This window comes from Pyrus communis, chromosome 3, assembly GCF_041283825.1.
Source record: "Pyrus communis isolate YQ-2024b chromosome 3, ASM4128382v1, whole genome shotgun sequence".
Lineage (NCBI taxonomy): Eukaryota > Viridiplantae > Streptophyta > Magnoliopsida > Rosales > Rosaceae > Pyrus > Pyrus communis.
This window is the reverse complement of record NC_142567.1, coordinates 5,275,917-5,300,411: the sequence shown is the minus strand read 5'-3', so window position 1 is coordinate 5,300,411 and position 24,495 is coordinate 5,275,917. Positions and strand designations below refer to the sequence as shown.

At 36.3% G+C, this 24,495-nt stretch overlaps 1 protein-coding gene across 2 annotated transcripts; it reads right to left on the bottom strand.

Annotated features, from left to right (window-relative positions):
* Positions 1–2,919: 2,919 nt before the first annotated feature.
* LOC137715325 (NAC transcription factor 56) lies at positions 2,920–5,028 on the bottom strand. Of its 2 annotated transcripts, XM_088690736.1 has the most exons (4): positions 4,660–5,028; positions 4,159–4,466; positions 3,630–4,002; positions 2,920–3,549 (listed from the first exon to the last, which is right to left on the bottom strand). In XM_088690736.1, the coding sequence occupies exons 1-4, from the start codon at positions 4,889–4,891 to the stop codon at positions 3,446–3,448; spliced, it is 1,017 nt and encodes a 338-aa protein (XP_088546862.1). In that variant the 5' UTR covers positions 4,892–5,028; the 3' UTR covers positions 2,920–3,445. The 2 variants fall into 2 exon arrangements, with proteins under 2 accessions (XP_088546862.1, XP_068310712.2); XM_068454611.2 differs by having other exon boundaries at positions 2,920–4,002; positions 4,660–5,027.
* Positions 5,029–24,495: the final 19,467 nt, after the last annotated feature.

Below are 24,495 nucleotides of genomic sequence, written 5' to 3'. Positions count from 1 at the left end.
AAAGAAAATGACACTCACTCTCTCGAATATCTTCAAAATCTTTTTCTGGAGATAAAGTAGGATTTTTTTAGGGGTCCTTAAACTTTACTTCATATTTAGTCTCATCTGAACTCTCATATTACTTTCGCTAGTTCTCTAACTTAGCTATGTGTTGTATGAGTGGTCATTTCATTACACTTGTCTTCTTTTCCGTCAAATTTAAAAGTATAGTGATCTTTTCATACAGAAAAAAATTTAATTATTCAAAAAGAGATGTCGCTCCTATATAAGGTTAAGTGGAGTTTCTCTTCAAAATACTCCGTGGCCTATTCACAAAATTTCGTGTTTATAATCGGAACCATTTATATTGTAAATCAATATTATATATCTGCACAAAATCAATTGAAACTCAAATCATTTAATCAAATCTTTAAAGAGTTCCAATCATAAGTATGAAGTTTTCTAAATATGTCATGAGGTATTTTAAGGTGTTCCTCCTCTATCCTTGAAAAGCAGAGTCTTTATGTTTAAAAAAATTTATTTTCTTATTTTCTAGATGAAATTCCCATGTTACCCCTCAACTTAACGAAAAAGTTGACGGAGTTAATAAAAATGATTACTAGTGCAACTAATGACATACTTTGAGGATGAGAGAAATTATTATTAGAGTTCAGGAACGAAAACTAAACTCATGGTATTGATAACAAACCTTTGCTACTATTTAACCCTTTTTTTTTTTTTTTAATATTTAATCAAAGGTTTTGTGTGAGGAAATTGAGGTAAAAGCAAACTCACCTTTTTCTACAAGCCCATATACTTGAAATTTCCGGCTTCTTCTTGTGCACCTTACTTATTATGGGTTATCTCTCTCAAGATGTGGATTACAAACACAAACAAGCTCCTATTTTTTTTTTTTTTTTTTTTACAAGTAACGATAATGATTTTTCATTATTAAATAACAACAGTTACAAGGGTTGTCATATGAGTGCAATTTCTAATGACAATATCTTTGATTTGGAAGTAATTCGCACAAATAATCATAAAAAATAATTTTAATTAAATAAAATTATGCTTAATTTTTACAAGTAATAATTTATATTTAATTTATCCAAACTATAAAGGAGAATTCGAACTTAAATTTGGAGGGAAGCACACTAACAGCCAACTTGGTTAAACCTAGCGTTTAGAAAGAAAAAACAAAAATCACATCTACAATTATTCCTCAATTTCTATACTCACTGCCTTTCTCCTCCAAAGGAGACATGAAAAAGATTTAAAATCTACTTTGTATGAAAAATCTGTTCAGTTCATTTCTGAAAATGTCACACCACTTATATTAAACGCTAATTTGACCATAATGGTATTCCAATATGTTTCCTTTAAATTATCGTATTTTTCTGATGCTTATATGTATTTCTTATTTTCAAATGAGTGATGTCGTGTAATTAATTAGTTAATTTCATAAAATGGATACAGTAGAAGCATGTTTTGGAGCCAGGGATAATGAGAGAAATTGGATAAAATGATTCAGACTAGCGAGGAAGCTAATACAGATACTTAGTGCTGAAATTCTCTCAAAACCAATAGGAAGTTGACAGACCACAATTCATAGTCTAATCACCAATGAACTTGAACCACTCAACGGTGAAGGTGCAGAAACTAATAGACAATTGAAGGACAAGAAATTCATGATTAGCCTTAGTACCGACATGATAATATCATCTGGTGACGATAATTTAGATTAATTTAACAATTATGCGTGATGAATAGCAATGGGACCCCATGTTCTTACTTCAAATTAACGACATGTTTATATTCTTTTCCAGCCAACAGTAAAATTTCTGTAAAGTCGTAAAGTAGGGATCAACTCCATTTTATAATTTTGGAGAGATTATTACTTAATAGATATGTAGTTAAAGAAATGTTACTTATTGACTTATTTATCCTAATGAATGTTGAATTTTTTAAATAACTTTTTTTCGGCTATAGTATTTTATTTCTTCCACATGTGTTGCCGCAGACTCAAGAACTGGTATTAACTCTAAAAATTAAAGCATCATCCCAAAAACTTTAGAGAAACATTTTAGTTCATCTTGAACTTTTGTTTGTGATATTCATATTTTTGTACTCATTGACAATTATTACTATGTGGAGGTGTGTGAAGTTTATTTATTTATGGAATAAATAAATAGTCCCAAGTTAGGACCAAAATTTTTTGTGACTTTAAAGAAGTTATTTATTTATGGAATATTACAATATTAAAAAAATTTATCGTGATATTATCTAGTGGTGATAATTTTTAAAATTTTTAATATTACCCTAAAATCTAAATTGAAAGTTTGCCACTTAGTACTACTATCTAGTGGTATTCCTCTTCATTTGTAAGTGAGACGTCTTGGTTCGATTTTTGTCAAAGACGAATTTGAACCACATTATTGCTAACTCATTATGAGACTAAGTTCATCCCCTCTCCTTAGTACATAGATAATATCGTTTGTTAAAAAAAAAAAAAAATCTAACTTAGAAAGGCACATACATTTTTTATCGCTTGAAAATTTTGAAACATGATACAAACCGTACATGCAAAATACAAAGCGTACATGTCAAATTTTACACAGAGAACTGTTATTGCGTCAACCCAAAATGATCATTTGAAAGTTTGGAAAAATGAAAAGGGAAAATAATATCACAAAGGCATAGAGATTTTGGACATCACTTTCAGATTGCATGTTCTTTCTTTTTACAATTTACTTAAATAGATGTAAAGAAAAGATCCTTACCTTGTAGGGGTTCATGGTGTTGAATGGGAGAGAAAGCCAAAACCAAGCAAGCAACTACTACCTAGCTAATTTTTCTGCTCATAACTTCAAGCACATATATGATGTTCATGATCAAGATGAAAATTTAAAAGTATAAATATGTCAAAGAAATAAAACGCAGTAGTACAATTATTGCTTTCTTCAATTTATAAATATAGTTGGGAAGATACAGAAGTTCTACAATAAGATCTAATATACAAGTATGTATGTATATATATATATATTTTTTTTTTTTTTCCAACAACAAAAGGACCTCATCATCTCTAAATAAGGGAAAAAAAAAAAAAAAAAACTAAAAGGAACAAAAATAAGTATAGATTATATTTTTATCAGCTGAAGATATCCATGGCCTCACCTGAATTTATAGCAGCTACCTTTTTTGTCAAAGGAATTTGCTGAGGCCACTCTTCATCATCATCTGGACCGTTTGATTAATATCCTAAGAAGCAAAATCTCAACCCCGCTAATTATCCAAAATCTATACAAACTATTTATATCCTCTATCATCCCCCAATTAACAAGAGCATAAATATATAACATGATCATCATAATCTTCAAACCTTTGTCAAACGATCCATCGATCTCAAGCGCTAAATGATACGTGCCATAAATCATCAAATTCATCAACCCTCTATCCCAAATTGGATTCAGAATACCAATTCATTCCAGGCAGTTGATACGGCGTCTGGAATATACCGTCGCCAAGTGACCCCAGAACTGCATGTTGGTGCAATGGTGGAGTCCGTGGAAGCTGAGAAAGTAGATTGGCAATAGAAGTAGAATTGTTATTAGTAGAACCACCATTAATCCCATCACCATAAGAATTAGTACCATTGTCCAATTGGTGCAGTTGTATTCTCTTGCTTGATGAAGGATCAGCAGCCGTCTGATCATCTTCCTGATTATTCCAGTACAAAGATGGAACTATTGGCCGTTTTAGTTGCAGCTGATGAGTAGAAGCTGATCCGTCGGTGCTGCTCATTATCCCATCAAAAAATCTTTGGTCATTTTCCATGAAAGGCGGTCCATAACTCGAATTAGATTTTGGAAAGTGCAGCTTCATATTCTGATGGTGGCCCACATGACTTATGGATGGTGGCATCAATGGTCCCATTATGTCCTCCATGGAATCCTCCCTCTCATGATCCATCGGCCTATGCGTGTTGTTCTTCTTGTAAATTCTACACAGCACCCAATCATCAAGCTACATGAACACAAACATATTAATCAATTTACTAGTCTTCAAATTAAATTAACAAATAAAAGGCAAGTACCAATTATACCATGGGGTACAAAAAACCAATTTAAATATCATTATCAATTAATCAGTTAACTATACACGTGCTTAGTGTTGCATTACCCTCAAGGAGTTCTTCTTGTTGCCCAAGTCACACCGAGGTGGCTTGTTGTTAGGCTTGTTATCAGCAAGCCTGTACTCGTGCATAATCCAATTGGTTTTAATTCCTTTTGGGGGTTTTCCTCCATAGAACACAAGTGCTTTTTTCACACCAACTTTCTGAGTACCGCCGGAAGTCAGCACCGGCTTATCAGTCCCCGTCGCTTTCCAATACCCGGAAGTCGCTGCCCTATTGGGTCTCGCTCCGTTCGGGTACTTCCGGTCCCTAGGACTGAAAAAATACCACTCTTGCTCTCCAAACGTAGCCTTAGCTGCACAAATAAAGAAAAAAGAAAAAAGAAGAATACGCATAATATAATCAGTATTATTGTTGTCGATAATATTATACACACTTGTTGTATGCAATAATTTTATACACTTGTTGTATGCAATAATTTTATACACTTGTTGTATGCAATAATTTTATACACATGTTGTATACAAGAATTATAATTTCACGCATACCTGGGAGCTCCCAGGGGTCGAACTTGTAAAGGTCGACTTCAGCGATGATAGCAACCGGGAGGGGAGCGGAGGTGGCCTTTTTCTTGAGATAGTGGACGACTAGCTCTTCGTCCGTCGGGTGGAAGCGGAACCCGGGCGGCAGGTTTGGCTGCGGAGGTGGCGGCTGCGGCTGCGGCTGCGGCTGCTGCTGCTGTTGCTGTTGTGAGCCCGCGGACGAGTGGGTGCTCTCCATCTTTGGTTATTGGGTTCGGAGGGTTTCTGTGCAGCCAAGCACATATTACATATCACACAATTTACATATAGATCTTCAATGTCGTTTGGAGGTGCCCGACTGCCAGGGCCCCTGTTTTAAGTATGTGAAGGGGCAATATTCCGCTGCAGTTGCCTGCATGGTTTTTAAACTAGGGAACCAATAGTAAAGGCCACGTAATGGGATCAGGGTAGATTAGCCATTTTATACGATGTGTAATTACTTCGTTAACCATGATTAAGGAAGGGGCCTAATTTTGTGCATGGCATTGAGATTGACTGTGTGGTGGTTAGCACAGGAACAGGTAGGGAAAGTGAGATCAAGGGGATATGGAGGTGATGGAAAACCCTAGGACGAAGCGAACTGAAAAGTGGGCCGTTGATAGGCCGACACGTGTAATTCGAAAACGAGGGAAAGGTCGACAAGTGTGGTGGACGTTCGGTGGGGCCCACGGACCACACAAGGCAACAAAAATATATAGACGGATAAGCCTGGTGTGGGAACAAGCATTACGCTTCTGATGTCATGCCTTTTTTTTTTTTTTTTTGACAGAAGCGATAAAAAAAAGATGTCATGCTTTTATTGCGCAAAAATACCACCAACTTTGCCGAGGACCCCACCAACAAACCATTGGAGAGACTACATGATGAATTGGACGAGCGATTTTTGGCCGGAATACGAATCAGAACATTGTATATCATAATTTAACTGGAGAAAAGTTTTTTTAAGTGTTCTTTTAATAATATAATGATATATGGTGATATGCTTTTGTTACATTGAAAAATTTCTCCAATTAACATAATCCTATCTTTGTTGTAATTAATTCTCCATTTGTTCTTCACTCTAATCTTTTCATCTCTTTGTAAAAGGGAGATAACTGGTGGTAAGTCACGGTTATCCACCTCTTCCGATGGTCAGAAGATTCACAAAGGTATTTCAATCTCCTTTTGGTCACAAATCTAACTTTCACACCAATAACGAGTTTCGAACCCAAAATCTCTGTTTCCATCACTTAGCTAGGTTTGGATTAAGATTTTTGTTTTACAATCTAATATATAAAAAGCTATCACGTGCCCGAAATATACGTAAGTATGGAGATAGCATATAACATATTAATAAAAAATACGACGCTCTGAAATAAAAGTGAACGAATTTAAAAAGTCGGATGTTGAAATTACAATAACAAACATGATTTTTAATAAAACAGTTTAGTTTAATAGGACATGACATTGATAAACAAATTGCATCAAGATGACATGGATTGCTATATGTATACAATGATTATATTGTATGAATACTTTTCAATCTTGTAGATTTAGTTGGGGACTAATAAATTACTAGAACGTGACCCACATGCTAATTACATGAAAATGTGGATTAAATGATAGGTGCAATACTGGCGTCATGTAAACAATTGTGGTCTTGTGATGTGCTCATGAGGACATGACAATCCCTGTATACCCTACTGATAATTGGTATGTATCATGGGGTCAGTTGGTGTTAAGATGTCATATATCAAACCCTAGGAGTCTCCTTTCCCTGATGTATTTTCTGGAAAAAAAAAGTTGAGAAAATTATTGGCTTTCAGAGGATTAATTGGAATATTATAAATTTAGTACTACCAATTGACTTCTAGGTGTAATGTTACGTAACGGGTGTGGTAGTTAAGCACTTAATTTTTTAGACCAAAAAAGTGAAATTAAATATATCATCCATTCTACATTTGATGAGATACATATATATATATATATTTTTTTTTTCTTCTAAACAAACAATATTATCTACACTAAATGAAAGTAGGGCGGACTTAGCTTCATAATGGACTAACAATAATAAAGTCAAACTCGCATTTGGCCAAAATCGAACCTAAAATCTCTCACTTACAAATGAAGATGAATACCACTAAATGATATACTAAGTAGCAGTTATATTAGTATTTTGTAGTGATTCGGAATTGATCAGAAACTCATGGTACCAGTAGCATCGGTTGCAGGGGTTTTCACACCAAGAAATATTATGGGGCTGTTTCAATGTTTGTTGTGGAGACAAATTAATGCTCATCAGGAGGTGAAAAATTGTGTGAGGTTGTTTAATCACATGATCGTTTAAATGGCAAAGTACTACAATTACATAACCGAAACATTTTATTATTCAACGCTGGCACGTGATAAGAATATCACCCTACACAAGTTCTGACCTGCTTTACCATCCAGCGCAAACAAGAAGAGAGAGCTGAGAACTTACCATGGATTGGCTGCTGGGAGAGCCATAGTTGGGTTCAAAGCACCTTTGAGAGTATTTGACCACGTACCAACCAAGTAGCGATGGCTCAAGAACTATATTGGGTAGAGGCCAAAATCATGATGGATGACTAAGGAGGTGGGGTCTGAGTGCTGGTTCCATCGACAACAAAAGGGACCCAATGGGTGTCACTTCTTGCCATCCAATATTACTTATCATCCTCAGAAGGGGCAAATCCTAACATCACAAGATCACATCTTTGCATCTTAATTAATTCTCACACCTCCGCTCATTCATTCACACTCACACAACACACACATAAAATGTAGACACAAAGTCTCACACTTTCAAAAGATCAGGTCCCTAAAAAGAAGGGAGATTTCATTTTTGAGATCCATTTCACGTTCAATTTTAATGATTCGAACTGTATATTTTGTAAGTCTCGATTCATTGATCATCTTTGCAAAAATTTCATTCAATCTGAAATTTTTTTATTTATTTAATTGTCACAATGAAATTTCAAAGTTTCTTAAAGCATAGTATTCGTCGATTTCTTTAAACTCAATTAGATGCCTCAAATATAAGGTGCAACTTAAAAAATAGACGGTTTGAATCGTAGAAGTTCAATGTGGTGTGAGCACGCGATAACTAATTCCCATTTTATGATAAATAAAAAAGGAGAAATTAGGTTCTCATCCTTCATCTTCCTACTCCATTGATTAAAATCCTATTTATTTTCAATTTTTGATCAAGGTCCTTGGGTATTAATAACATCATTAATTATTTTCAATAATAAAATATTTTTTCTTTCTAAATACATTCATTTAATGTTAAAAATGTTACAATTAGTATATTTATATTTATGACTATATTTTTTTATCATATATTTTTAGTTTTAGTTTGTACCCATTTTTAATTTGTAATTCTTTTTTAACTTATACCAATTTTCTTTTAGGTTTTAATTTGTACCCATATATTAATATCTTTTTGTGCCCATATTTTTTAAAGTTTATTTGTATTTGTACCCATATATTTTTTTTTTGTTTGTACTTTTTATTTTGCTAAATGTACCCATGCTAATTATATGTACCCATTCATGTAAAACTTTTTAATCTTAAAATGTACTCATTCATGCTAATTATATGTACTCATTCTTAAATATACAAATTTGTTATATGTAAAATGTACCCTTTTTTTATGTAAAATCTATTCAATTTTTTTCTAATCCATTTTTAAACTTATATGGGTACATTCTTTTTCTTTGATTTTAAAATGTATCCATGTCAAGTTTAATCGAAGAAATTTACTAATGTTATTAAGCCTAATATCTTTTTTTTTTTTTTTTTTGTGATTTTGAAAAATGTACCCATGTTTTGATACAATAAATTTTGTGGTTAATTTTGATGAATGTACCCATGTTTATATACACACACAATAGTATATTTATATTTTAATATTTTTAATCCCACAAATTATGGTTTTTTTTATATTTATAATCTCATTTATATAAACAACTAAAATTTCTACTTTTTAATTTAAAAAATATAGTAACGTACATAGAAATAAATTATCACATTAATTTCAGGGACCTTGATAAAAAATTAAAAACCAACAAGGTTTCAATCAAAGAATATTCATAACTAAGGACCGCATCCAAAGTCTCCCAATAAAAAATCCCTTTCCTTAAAAAATCTGTTTAATGTTATAAACTTCTTATTTAACTGTGATTGTGTAAATCCTAGTTTAGATTTGATTCTAGTTATTCTTCCATATTAGGACTTGTATTACTTGGAGGAGAAAGATTTCTTCTCTCTTATTACTATAAATAAAGGCACTACGTAGTGGGAATAACACATCCTCTACACAAACCTACAAACACATCTCTCTCTCTCTCTTTCTCTATATTCTCTCTGTATCGCCGACCCCTTCTCCCTGTCAGTTAAATATAGGCCACAACATGTTATCAGTACGCTCCTACCGTGCGCTTAGGAATCTGATGTGGAAGTTTTCTGCATCAAACCAGTTCATCAATATCATCACGCAATCAGGTTCTTTCAGAACAACGGTTTTTATCTCGATATTTTGCAGCTCTGATAGCATGAACATTCACCATAATGCATGACCCAACTTTAATGGCGTCTCCACCATCACAGGTGGGCCTGCAGCCCAACTTTGACTTTGGGTCACCGTCTCGACAGCCTGAAGCTCATCCACCAACGTAGATTTATCGAGATTCCTTTGAATCTCATCAGATTTTTTGAAATTCCGATTCGAATTTCTAGGGTTTTGGTTGAAACGTTGAGATTTCTCTATCTCCGTTCATATTCGTGATCCCCATTGACTAACGAACTTGCCTCGAGAATTTTTGTCCCAAAACACGGCCGCCTGAAACAGCGAGGCCGGTTTTCTTCCCTGGCAAACGTTTCCTGCTACGATTGGGGTGTTTTTGGTCTCAACCCGAGCCCAATTAGGCCTTGGTTTCCTCAGCCTAAAATTATTTTTTTTCCCTTTGGGCTTGCCTGTAGTAGCCTAAACCATTAGCTTGGCCTAATTCGACACCAACCCGTAAGGCTATGACGTCCTTGTGCATAACAACTGCACTAGATCCCAGCTCGTAGTTGGTGAGTTGGTGCACCTGCACCATGACACACCTAATCACAGCTTCGCATAACTGTGGTGTTCCTATGTACCATAACGCACAGGTTGCGCCCCTCCGATACATGTGTCCAAAACGCAACAGATCAAAACTCTTTTTGGGTCTCTGTTTTTGGGCCTGATCAGCCCATGCCCAACTTAGCCCAATTCTTTGGGCCTGGAACTCACAGTTCCATTTTTCCCCAACCCACATGTGGGCTTTGGTCTATGTTTTTGGACCCCGAGGTTTAATTGTCTATTTTTTAAGACAATTTGGGTTTTATAATTTTTTTCACCCACACTTTAAATTTGACCCGAAGTCCAAATAATTAATTCAATTATAATTCTAGACATGAAGTTCTATTTGCATATTTCTGTATATATATTTGTGTTTGTCTGGAGGAACATATGAACCTAAAGTTCATAATTATTTCGAAACCTGAAGTTTTCCTTAAAAACATCACCCATGAAAACCTGAAGTTTTTTCATGAAAATTTAAACCAATACATGTCATTAAAACTTGAATGTTCTACTCCTATGTGAATAGATTGATTTTTTTCTTCATTACACTAACCACATCTTGTCCATTTATTTTGTGATAGGAACATGTCGAATTTGAACAAACTTGACTTCACCGTTTTAGAGGTATATGGAAGACATTACCTCAAGTGGGTCCAAGATGTAAAGCTCCACCTCACCGCAAAGAATTTGTGTCCCACCATTGAAGATGAGACGGACAACCCGGTTGGCGAAGCTGAGAAAGTCACTGCCACGATCTTCATCCAAAGACATATTCATGACGTACTGCAAACTGAGTACCTTGCTGAGGAGGATCCACGAGCACTATGGGTCGCTTTGGTTGATTGCTCTGATCACCAAAAGGATATCTTCTTGCCTAAAGCAAGACTGGCAGTATTTGCGCTTAGAAGTTTGTCAAATGAATATAATTATGAAGTTTGTCGAATCCGATCACTTCTCAAGTTTTGTAACAAGACCTTGATCGAAGAAGATCTTCTGAAGAATACCTGTTTGACCTTCTCTGCTACTAATATCATCATGCACCAACAATATAAGGCTTAGAAGTTCACTAAGTTTTCGGATTTGATCTCTGTTTTACTTCTCGCTGAAAAAAAATTCAAATGTTGATGAAAAATCATTAAACTCGACCTACTGGGACGATTGTTGTGCCTAAAGCACATTATAGCACCAACAAACGCCCAAAACGCCAAAATAGGCATGATAAGGGTGGCTTCTAGGTTAACAAAGCCAAGGCTCATCTAAGGGAGGAAATCGAGCCCAGAAGCACCATAACCTTGCTCCCAAGGCCCCAAACTTCAAGAATAAGGGCAAAGCATATGAAATCATGGATGCGGACATGTGCTATTGATGTGGTTCAAAGGACCATTGGTTCTGTGTTTGCCGTGCTCCCTAAAAAGTTGTAACTGAATATCATTTTCGTCGTAAGAAGTTTGAATCAAACTTTGTACAAGTGGATGAACCGGAGAGTACCAAGATGGAGGTTTCTGACTTTCAGGAGGATACCACTCCTATGGAAGATTAAAATCTTAGATATAAACTATATTTCTAGTTGAAATTTAGGTAATGGGGCCGAATTCCACCTAGTGGCCAAAACCCCCTTTGTTTTTTGGTTTAATTTTGAACAATTTCCTTTATATTTGGATTATTTGTTGGTGATTTTCTTTTGGATATTAAGCTTTTATTAATTACCATCCTTGAATACTTAAATTGTTTTGAATGGATATTCATTTTAAGAACTTTATGCTTGTGACCGATTCAAATTAATTTTATTTTTATGTATGACTAGTGGGAAAGTTAGTTGTTTGGTAGATAGTTCAACCACACACACCGTTTTGCGAGAACGCATCTATTTCACTAACTTTATACCTAAGAATGCACCTTTAACAACCCTTTCAGGCCCATCTAACCTGATCGAAGGATACAGTATGGCACTATAATGTTGTCTAATGGTACAACTTTGACCATTGATGAGGCACTCTATTCTCAGCATTCCTGAAGAACGTTGTTGAGTTTCAAGGACAATAAAGACAATAATTACCATGTTGAAAACTATGTAGAAAATGGAGTTGAATTTCTGTGCATAACTTCATACGAATATGGCCAGAAGCGTATTCTAGAAAAGATAGAGTGTATCCCGAGTGGTCTGTATACTACGACCATAAGCCCTATAGAAAACCACTATGTGGCCGACCCTACCTCTGGGACCGCACACGAAATTACACTTTGGCATGATCGTTTGGGACACCCTGGACGAAATGCGATGCCTCGTATCCTCAAATCATCACACAAATATCCACTAACCTGAAGTTTAGGTTCAATTCAAGGAATCACATGTCAAACCTGCTACATGGGAAAACTTATTATTAAGCCATTTTATGACAAGATTCATTCGAATCCTCATATTTTTCTATAAAGGATTCAGAGGGACATTTGTGGACCGATTCACCCTCCATGCGGACCATTTAGATAATTTATAGGTTTGGTTGACGCTTACACACTTGTTGTCCACAAGGAATGCTACATTCTCCAAACTGTTGGCTTACGTTATCAAGCTCAGGGGTCACCACCCTGATTATCCAATCAAATCTATTTGATTGGATAATGTTGGAGAATTCACATCTAAAACTTTTGATGACTATTGCATGTCGATTGAGGTTGAAGTTGAACATCCAGTACCACATGTTCACACCTAGAACAGCCTGGCAGAGCCATTCATTAAATGCTTACAAATGATTGCTCGATCGTTAGTCATACGTACCAAGCTCCTAATCGTTGCTTGAGGCCATGCAATATTGCATGTAGGTCTGCCTGAGGCCTGTTGCGACGCAACCTTATAGCGCCCTTCAGTTGGTTACCAGATATGAACTCGACATATTGCATCTGCGCGTTTTTGGTTGTCCAGTCTATATGTCGATTTCATAGGCCTTACGTACAAAAATGGGGCCTTAGTGAATGATGGGAATCTATGTCGGAAATGCTTATCTTTCAATCATTCATTACTTAGAACCTTTGACAGGCGATCTGTTTACCGCTCGTTTTGTGGATTGTCACTTCTAAGAGACAGTCTTCCAGTTATTAGGGGGAGATAAGAACGTCAATGTTCCTAAAGAACGACGCCAATTATCGTGGACGATTCCCACTTTGTATCATTTAAATCCCCGCACCACACAACCTGAGACCGAAGTGCAACATATATTAGATCTTTAGAGCATAACTTAGAGCATGCTAGATGCTTTCACCGATCTAGCGCGAGTGACAAGATCACATATTCCAACTGCTAATGTGCCTGGAAAGATGGATGTAACAAATGTACGACAGACTTCCTTCCTGGAGGCTCGGGACACCACTTTGGCCGATCCACGTACATTAGCGGCTAGCCAATCATTTGCCCCTACACAAAAGCATGGCAGACTAGTTGGTTCAAGATTCACACCCCCGAAAGAGGAAACCCACGACATAGGCACCTAAAGAGTTTACCATGAGTTTGACTGTTGTTTACTTATTCTATCCAATTCATGAGGAAATTCTAGATTATGGAAGCATCATTTAAGAGATGAATCCACCTCCAAGAATCGTGAGATTTCGGTCCATTATGCTAGCTTGGATGATGTTTGGTGTAGAAATAAGATGATCGTCGAGATCATGTTGTGCGATGATATTGAACCTTATTCCGTTGATGAATGTCAACATAAAACTGTTTGGTAAAACTGGAAACAAGCAATCCAAGTCGAACTCGATTCACTTGTGAAACGTAAGGTGTTCAAACCTGTAGCTCATACTCCTCCACATGTGAAGCCTGTTGGCTACAAGTGGGTTTTCGTTCGAAAACGTAATGAGAAGAATGAAATTGTGCGTTACAAAGCTCATCTTGTTGCGTAAGGCTTCTCACAACACCCCAAGATTGACTATGACGAAATTTATTCACCTGTTATTGATGTGATTACTTTTCACTACCTTATCAGTTTGGTAATTTCTGAAAAAATTGAGTATGCAGCTAATGGACGTAGTAATTACGTATCTCTCTAGGGATCTTAATACAAAAATTTATATAAAAGTTCCGGAAGTACTTACATTGACTGGATCAATTATTTCCAAACCCCGGAACACGCTTCAATTCGATTGAGGCGTTCACTTGATAGTTTGAAGCAATCTGGAAGAATATGGTATAACTGTTTGAGTGAGTATTTGACTAGTTAGGGATATGTGAACAACGAACTATGCTCTTGTGTGTTCATTAAGAAGTCACATTCCGGTTTTCCGATTGTCGCAGTATATGTCGATGACATGAATCTTATCGGAACTCTTGAAAAGCTCACGAGAACTGCCACACACCTGAGTCGGAATTTAAGATGAAAGATCTAGGAAAGACTCGATACTATCTCGGTTTCGAGATAAAGCACCGTTCAGATGAAATTTTAGTACATCAATCGAACTACACGCAGAAGGTGTTGCACATCTTTAACGAGGATAAAGCGAAGCCTTCGAGTACTCCTTTGGTCGTTCGATTGCTAGATGTAAAACAAGATCCCTTCCATCTGAAGAATGATGTTGAAAAGATTTTGGAGCCTGAAGCTCCTTATCTAAGTGTGATAGGCGCTTTATTACACTTAGCTCAATGCACTAGACCCGACATTTCCTTCGCTGTTATTCTTTCGCTAAGGTACAGTAATGCATCAACATGCAGACACTAGATTGGTATTAAAGATATTTTTCGTTACCTTACGGGTACTACATATCTGGGCTTGTTCTATCCCTACAGATCCTCGAATAATGTCGTACCCCTTATCTCGAGTCGATTCTCGACTTGTTGGTTATGCTGATGTAGGATACTTATCTGATCTGCACAGTGTGTGCTTTCAAACGGGTTATGTCTTTACTGTTAGAGGCACCACAATCTCTTGGAGGTCAACTAAATAGACTTTAGTTGCCACTTTGTCTAATCATGCTAAAATTCTCGCCCTACACAAAGCAACTCGGGAATGCTTTTGGCTAATAGCAGTTGGGGGCCATATTCGAAGCTCTTACGATCCTTACCCAGTAGTTAACATCCTAACGACGATCTATGAAGACAACGCAGCATGCATCGAACAATTTAAGAAGGGTTACATTAAATGAGACAACACCAAGAACATTATACCAAAGTTCGTCTTTTCACATCAACAACAAGAGCATCAGAAGATTGAATTTACACAAATCCATTCACAAGATAATCTTGCCGACCTCTTTACCAAAGCATTACCGAAGGCGACGTTTCAGAAGCTTGTTCAAGGAATTGGTATGTGTAAACTTTCTAAGTTGTGACATTGCTAGTTCTTTTTGGAATTACGTCAAACTCAGGCGAGTATCCTGAAGTATACTTGCTTGATCTTAATGTACTCTTTTTTCTTACGATTAGGAGCATTTTTCCCACTGGGTTTTTGCTACCTAACGAGGTTTTGACGAGGCACCCACCTTAGGTTGATCATATCCCTAACTTTGCATTACTCACGCATTTTTCCTTAGACTATGGATTTTGTCCCTACTCGGGGTTTATACCATAGCCATAGGGTTTTTGTGAGACTTACTTCCTTATTCAATTTCCTACCTTATTTGAGAATAGCGTGTTCCCAGAATCAGTGATGACGAGTCGACTTCCTCAACCTCTACATGATGCCGAATCTACTTGAGTATTTACACACTCAAGGGGGAGTGTTATAAACTTCTTATTTAAGTGTGATTGTGTAAATTCTAGATTATATATGATTCTAGTTATTCTTCCCTATTAAGACTTGTATTCCTTGGAGGAGAAAGAATTCTTCTATATTCTCTCTGTGGCGCCAACCCCCTCTAGGAGGAATAACACATCCTCTACACAACCCTACAAACACATATCTCTCTCTCTATCTATCTCTCTGCGCCGCCGGCCCCCTCTCCCTGTCAGTTAAATATAGGCCACAACATTAAAAGATTACTTTGAATAATCAGTGATATTAATCACACAACTAGCACGTACAGTGCCTCATCTAACCCACTCTCAATTTTGATCATCTTAATCATCAATCTTAATTAGTCACACAACAACTTGATTCTCAATTGATGTGAAACAACTAAATTTACGTGGGTCCTTAACGAACATACATTATGCTCTAACTATTTTTATTTTTTTTGTTAGTGGGGAGCTTGATCCATGAAAATTAAGGAGGGAAAGTCAGTTATCCCCTATTTGTCAATGCAAAATTCCCAATCAGAAGAATTTTTGTGAGTGCATGTCCTCGATTGTGTTAGTGATTAAAGCTTTCTTATTAATTTTATTGCACTCGAATTCATACATTTGTTCTCTCTTTAATGTAAAAACGAAAAAAAAAAAAAATACTACTACTACTTGTAATCAAAGTATAGCAATCCTTAAAAAAAAAAGTTTTGGATATATTGCCTAAATATTTTCTTTTACTGACCTACGAATGAAAGATTGACAAATGTCAAACTCAAAATTTTTATTGTGTTGTGGCCTGTATTTAACTGAGGGGTGCAGCACGGAGAAAAAGAGAGTGGAGAATGGACATGAGGAATTGTGTATTAGTTCCTTAGTCCTTATGCCTTTATTTATAGTAATAAGAATGAGAGAAACTTACTCTCTAAGTAATACAAAGTCTATTAGAAAAGATCTTCTAAAAGATTCATAATCTATCTCTACTTAGGATTTACACAATCACAATATGTATTAGAACATATGTCACAACACTCCTCTTGAGTCTGCAAATACTCAAGTAAATGGTGCATCTGATCTTCAGGCAAGTAGTTGATTACAACAACTAACCTTATAACCCGTGAATTACCAATTCTTTAATTATTTTTCTTAATTAAACGTAATTTCCCCCTGTAATTTTTATGCATCTCAAATAACCAAATCTTAAGCTACATCATTAACGCCTTTGAACTCACTCTATGTAAGATACCTTAGTTCTCCCCTTTTTTTATAATTTTTTTTTTTTAAGAGGAACAACTGGTGACAAGTCACAATTATTTACCATTCCGGACCCGGAGTTCTCCCCTCACTATTTCTATTTTGGTTTTGAACTTTTTTAGTACAAATTATATTCTACATTGATTTACATTGAAAAGAAAGAGAAAGGTTTAAAAACAGAACACACTAAAGTCATAATAACCAAGTCAATTCACCACTTTATATTTATAACATAAAACCACATAAATCTCACACGCATCAACATGTCAGACTTAGGCCTGGTTTGGTACTGAGGTGATTCTGAAAAAAGCTGGTATCAAAAAAAGTTGGGAGCTATTTTTGTGTTTGGTAAACATTCAGCTTCAGCTTTTTTTCACAGTTTTGGGTGAAAAAAAGCCAAAAACAAGAAGCTGCAAAACCCAGCTTTGAAAAACTGGCTTTTTTTCACATCTGTTTTACATAAAAGTTTACCAAACACTATAATACTGTTTTTCTTTTGTCAAACGCACTTTTACAAAAAAGTTTACTAAACATTATACTGCTTTATTTCACAGCTGCTTATTCTCACAGCACAGCAGAAGCAGCTTTTTTTCAAAGCACAGCAATACCAAACCAGCCCTTAATATTTCCATAACCCCAACAAAAAAGAACAAAAAATCATTATTCACTCTTTAATTAAACTCAACTTTATACCCTTTGTTTGCTCATATCCACTTAATTTTGAGCGTCCTCCAGACGTGTGCCCGCAAATGAACTAATCTTCTTCATTGACTTTTCCTCCCTTGTTCTATATGTCAAAAAAACTACTAGATATGTACCCTATGTATAAGAAAAAGAACAATCTCTTTAAAATTAAGAGAATAAAATATGCAACTGTTGCTTATTTAGTTATTTAACAATTAGTTGCAAACTTACAAAATGTAAAATTAATCAACACACACACACACACACACACACTTTCTTTGTGAAGTACATGAGACTCAACTTGTAATTAGGTAGCAAAAATGATATCCAATTCATATTTTCCTTTGCAATTACAAGGAACAGGACTAGAGATAATCTAGAGGTCTAGACTAAAATCCAATCAACCAATCTCTGTTGCTTGCAAAGTAGTTGCACACAACGGCCCAACAAAATTTCTCAACGCTGAAGCATGGGTTACTGTACAAGGCAATATTTCCTGCCGGCAAGCACCATATTTTTGTCCAGAATTGCCAAAATTTTAGCAAACCTTGTGACTACCCAAAACCATCATCCTAAAATATCTCACAATTTCTAGCTAGATTGGTCAATTGAGGCACCCATATGATAAATGTTCAGCACCTTACCATAAAATTTAATTTTGTTGGTTTTTCTGAATAATTTATTGAATCCCACAACCACTCATGTAATATTTTTCAAATTATCAATTAAAGAATTTATTAAATGTTATTGCCGCTCCAAAAAAATCATCCTTAAAATATGATGTACTTTGACTCATCAATGCACAATCAATTTTTTTAATTAAACACGTAGTATATATAGGGCATCATTGTCACTGAGATATGTAGAATATGAAAGCTATGGAGCATGGAGGGTACTTGGTTATTATTGTTCTCCATGTGACCGTTAGAAGATGTATAGCTAGCTAGGGTACGTTGAGTCAATGGCAAAGAGATGATGTTACCATGCATATATGTACAAATAGTGGTATATCAAGTCAATTTTTCCTCTCTTGGTTAGGGTAAGCCTAACTTGACCTTTATCCTTTGTAAGTGGAAAAAGAGTAAACTTACATGTGCACATGGTACTTTCATGTTTGACCCGTGATCGTCAGGCTATCTCTTATTTTGATATGAATGACTAGTGCAAGAAGCTTAAACAAAATTAGCTACAATCACCTTTCAGACAATACTTAGCTAGCTAACCTATCTATTTCGATGTTTGCACATACTTTTCTTGGCTCTAGTATGATTGAATCAAGAGTATGCTTGCATATACTCTTTTTTCGACCAAAAAAAAAAGTACGAATTAGCAGGTATTTAATTAAATAATAAAGATCATTAATTGGTTTCAATTGAATTTTTACTATTAGTGGCAATACTTAACTTAAGGATAATGTAGTTATCACAAAATTATGCTTTCACATATCCCTTGACCATATAGGAAAAGTCTTGCATTATTCACGTGATGCTGGTGCACATGTTATGGAAGTTACAATGTGATGAAAGTTACAATAGGGAGAGGAAACGTAGGATGTGCAGAAGACAGAAACTGAATGAGTATGTAGAGTGTGGAGTTTTGATTCATGTATCACCCATGTAGTGCAATGTTACAAGCCATAAAACATATATATATATATATATAGTATAGGGGCGTAAGTTGGATTAGAAGTTTTGATTCCAAACTAAAACATATTGATTTTGAAGCAGCAAAGACCAGATCAGGAGAAGCGATTAGACTCGGATCTCTGGATAAGCAGAAGCATTAAACTCGGATCAAAACTCAGACCTTATAGTCTATACAGTTTGATCAACACGGTCAAAGTGACCTACATGATCTGGATCAGATTGTCTAAGGTACTATCAGAATAAGTCAATTTAATAAGCACCTGAACGGTAGACAAGATGTCCACAAAGATCTGTTGCGACAAAAAAGAATTTGAGGCGTCGTCATCATCATCATCTGATCTTGCTAGGTTTGGTAGGTTTATAGGAAAATTATATTTTGTCCCTCACATGCGAGGCACATGTCTTTTTTAACAGTCTTTTACTAATTGTTTTGAATTGGCAAACGAATGTAAACACGAAGATTAATTTGGCCAAATTAAAAACACGGAGACTTAAATTAACATAGAAACTATTTTGACGTTTAAGTCTCTATTCTTGATTAATGTAAATTAAAAGTGGAACATAATCATCCACCTCTATCATAATTCTATAAAAAAAATTCTCCCAAAGCTCAGGAGTATAAAAATATCTCCCAAAAATCAGGGTCCAATAATACTAAATCATAGCTAGTGACTATATATGATCTAGTTAAAACTATTTTATGTATAAAAAAAAATTTGTACAAACACGCATGTTGGTCCAATATTCTAGTGGATAGGATGTTGAGTTTCTACCCATATGTCCCCAAGTTCGAAACTTCCCCCCCCTTCCCCTAACTTATTGTAATAGTTTCATGCCCTTCCTCCTCCCCTTAATATATTAAATTTAACACAATTGGTGTTCCATATATTATACAAAGTTTATCACCATCATTTGGAGTTTTTCAATTGGGTAGCTTAAAGAGGTCATCAATATTCGGGACAACCTATTAAGTTTGAATGTGAGCATCTACCCAATTGATAGTGAGTAAAAAAGAACTTAATATAAGAATATATATCTATACTATATGTTAAGAAAACCCTTCTTGTAAACTTTTTGCCACTTTTTTTTTAATTTTTCCCTTACTTTTGAGACACTCTTGACAAAACGGAGGGCAAAATAGTAATTTTGTACCTTTTGACAAAATGAGAATCATATCTCTATTTTTCCTATTTTATCCTCACTTTTGATACACAATATTTCCATAAGAGGGCAAAATGGTAATTATGTAATATTAAGACAAATATGCCCTTATTAAGAGATCCCATTTTGGATAATTTGAAAGAATTGAAGCAGTTGCGCTTGAGGAGAACGTGGGAGGGGGTGGATGGTTGTTCACACACACAAAGTGTGTGCTCTCTGCTATTTTATATATATGTGTGTGTGTGTGTATATATATATATATATATATCTGTGTGTGTGTGTGTGTTCTTTGTGGGATATCTTAACACATTTTTTTATGTGTAGCATTTATTATGACTAGCGTGTGGACATATAACATGTAGACAAGGGCAGTTAGGATGAGCTGTTATCATTTAATTGTAATTTGTATTTAATTGTATTGTATAGCTGCTATAGGACCCTTATATTCTGTAGACCTCTTGGTGTATAAAGCCTTGTAAAGTTTACCTAAAGTTTAATGAAAATCTGAAACTTCACATGGTATTAAGCCTCTTATCCCTTTTTTTTTTTCCATGGCTTCCGCAACTTCCTCTCCTACATCTCCATTCCCTAATATCTCTACACTAGTTTCTGTCAAACTTTATGAGTCTAATTACTTACCTTGGGAAAGTCAAGTTAAGCTATTCTTGATTGGCCAAAACTTTTGGTGTTTTGTAGATGGAACCCACCCTTGCACTCCTCCCTTTATCACCACCACCACTCATGCAACTTCACCAAATGCCTCTGCTGATTCTGACTCCTCCACATTGGTGCCTCATGTGACTACTAGCGTTCCCAACCTCAATTACCTGGTGTGGTACCAGACTGATCAAACACTTGTCAGCATGTTACGCGTTACGCTTACAAAGCATGTTCTCTCTTTGACTGTCGAGTTGTCTACTTCTCGTGAGATTTGGGAGCATCTTCGTCAAAATTTTTCTCAACAATCCCTCACCAACTCTACCCATACTCAGTTTCAGTTGTTGTCTCTTCGGAAGGGTAGTAAAACGATTTCGAAATATTTGGGTCTTGCCAAACATTTGGCAGATCAATAGGCTTCTATTGGCCAACCTGTTCAGAATGATGATTTGGTGACTTATGTACTTAATGGCTTGAGGCTTGAATATGATATTCTTGTCATGGCGTTGACCAACTTTCCTCCACTAGCGTCATTCAACGATTTGCATGCTCGTCTTCTGGTTTATGAATCTAAACATGCTATGACTCAAGCTACTTTGGCTCCCTCTGCTTTCTACTTCGCACGTAATTCTGGTGGTAATTTCTCTCAGGGACGTGCTGGTCCACCCTCCTACCATCATGGCACTTCAAGTGTTAATCAGCATTCTCGTACTTATGGTCGAGGTTGTTCTACTATGCATGGTGGTGCTGGCTGATATGGTCAGCGTACTGCACAACAACGACCTGGCATCCTTGGACCATGTCCTACTATTTGTGGCCCTCAATGTTGGGCATGTAATCAATTTGGTCATATAGCTACATTGTGTCCTCAAGCGACTCGTTCTGACGATGATATATCTCGAGCTTTCACTGGCATGCACATTGCTTCCTCCTCTGATCTTACATGGTGTCCAAACACTGGTGCTACTCACCATATGACAAATGACTCTCGCTTCATTACTTCAGCTACGGGGTATGGTTCTAATGACAAGGTTGTTGTGGGTAATGGTGAGACTCTCTGTATTGCGCACACTGGTAATATTTCCTTTAAGTCCAGGTCGTTCATTTTTCGGTTATCCCAAGTTTTGCACGTTCCAACAATTCGGAAAAAATTATTGTCAGTTGCTAAGTTTACACGTGATAATCTTGTTAGTCTAACGTTTTTTCCATGAGGTTTTGTCATACGTGACTTAAACAGGTGTTGTTCTTTTTCAGGGCCCATGTGAGGATGGTCTTTGTCCCATTAAGCTTGGTCTTACTTCTAGAATTCTACTGCCAAACATGCTTTTGTTTCCATTTTTGCGTCACCCTCACTCTGGCATCGTCGTCTTGGGCATCCCTCTCATCAAGTTCTTAGTGTGTTAGCATCTAGTGATGTATTAGGCTCGTCTGTTACTATCTCCACTAAAGATTTTTGTAATCACTGTGCGTTGGCTAAATCTCATCACCTAGCATTTACATCTTCAAAACATTATGCTATGTCTCCTTTTGAATTAATACATTCTGATGTTTGGATGTCTCCTATTGTGTCGGTGTCAGGTTTTCGTTACTATGTCTTGATTACGGATGATTACACATGATACATATGGATTTATCCCATGCGTAAGAAGTTCAAGGTCTTTAATCACTTTAACAATTTTATAACTTTCATTTTTAATCGGTTTTCTACAATGGTTAAAATACTCAAAAGTGATGGGGTAAAGAGTATGATAATTTGTCATTTCGTCAATTGTGTGTGCATAAGGGGATTCACCATAGATTTTCTTGTCCACATACCCTGCAGCAAAATGGACTTGTAGAATGCAAGCACCGTCATATCTCAGAAATGGGATGCACCATGTTACTTGCTGCCAATCTTCCGCATAAATTTTAGGCTGAGGAACTTTGTACCGCTGTTTATATAATTAATCGGTTACCCACTTCTGTTCTCAAGTGAGCTTTTCCGTTTCAAATTTTATTTGGCCGAGCTCCTAATTATATGGCTTTGTGCATGCTTGGGTGTGCTTGTTTTCCATATCGTGGTGATTATGCAACTAACAAACTACAACCCAGATATTTTTCATGTGTTTTTCTTGGCTATAGTGACCAATATAAAGGCTATCATTGCTTTCATCCCCCCACTGGACGTGTATACTTGTCCAGTCATGTTAAGTTCAATAAGGATGATTTCCCATTCCACTCTTCTATGGCATCGTCTTTCGTGCAACAATCAGACTTGGTATTTGTTCATATTGTCCCCATACATGCCCCACTTCATCACAACAATGCCTTGTCACCCATGTTGTCCTTTATGCAACTCATGACTATTCCTAAAAATCTGGAACTAGCCAATGTCAACACGTTTTCCAATGTCCCCACGTCAGTCCCTGTTGCAATTCAGCAGCAACTCTCCCATCCACATGCATCTCCCTTGCCAGTTGGTGGCGTAGCACCCATGCTGCCTGCAACACTCGTGATTGTGCCTCCAAATCTAGAACAAGTTGTTGTCAACACATTTGCAACTAAACCCACCTCAATTCCTACTGTAACTCAGTAGCACCAATCACATCCACATGCAGCTTAGTTGCCAGCTAGTGGTGTTGCTCATGCTCCTTCCTCAGAACCTCACACACGGTCCAAGTCTGGAATTTTCAAACCCAAAACCAATGTCTACTTTGCTAGTCGTCATCTTATTCCCTCTGCGATGATTACCTTTGTTGAATCCAATGTGGAGCCCACTTGTTTTGCACAGGCCTCACGGTCTCCTAAGTGGCGCCAGGCTATGTTGGATGAGTTCAATGAGTTGCTCAAACAAGGTACATGGACTTTAATTCTTCATGTTCCTTATGCTAACATTGTCGGATGTAAATGGGTGTTCAAAATAAAGCGTCGTTCTAATGGATCGATAGAGCATTACAAGGCACGTCTCGTTGCCAAAGGTTTCTATCAACAGCATGGGGTTGATTACACAGAGACCTTTAGTCCTGTTGTGAAGCCTACTATCATTTGAACCATGCTCAGCCTTGCCTTGTCCTTTGGTTGGCCAATACATCAACTTGACGTGAAGAACGTATTTCTCCATGGTTCACTTATGGAAGAGGTTTATATGACCCAACCACTTGGATTTGTTGATCCCAATCATCCCAATTATGTTTGTAAGCTTCGAAAAGCCATCTAGGTTTTAAACAAGCTACGTGAACTTGGTTTCAATGTCTAAACACCTTTCTCATTCAGGTAGGCTTTGTTCAAAGTTGAGCCAATAGTTCGATGTTTACATATCATCATAGCTCCACTATCCTTGTTTTTCTTCTATATGTGGATGATATTGATTTGACGGGTAATTCCTCTCCTTTGATTCAATCCTTTATCCAAACTTTGAGCACTGAGTTTAAACTAAAGGATCTCGGCAAGCTGCACTATTTCTTTGGCATAGAGGTATCTTATTTATCCAATGGCATTCACTTGTCTCAGAACAAATATACTTTGGAGTTATTACAACGTGGTGACTTATTAGAGTGTAAACCTTGTTCCACGCCTATAGCAACCAAGACTCAACTTTCTGC

Bases quoted from the DNA above. Each gene is read 5' to 3' on its own strand.
- LOC137715325 (XM_068454611.2), bottom strand. From the start codon at position 4,891: ATGGAGAGCACCCACTCGTCCGCGGGCTCACAACAGCAACAGCAGCAG. The intron at 4,467-4,659 runs GTATGCGTGAAA...TTATTTGTGCAG, and splicing joins CGACCCCTGGGAGCTCCCAG to CTAAGGCTACGTTTGGAGAG. The intron at 4,003-4,158 runs GTAATGCAACAC...GTGTTCATGTAG, and splicing joins ACAAGAAGAACTCCTTGAGG to CTTGATGATTGGGTGCTGTG.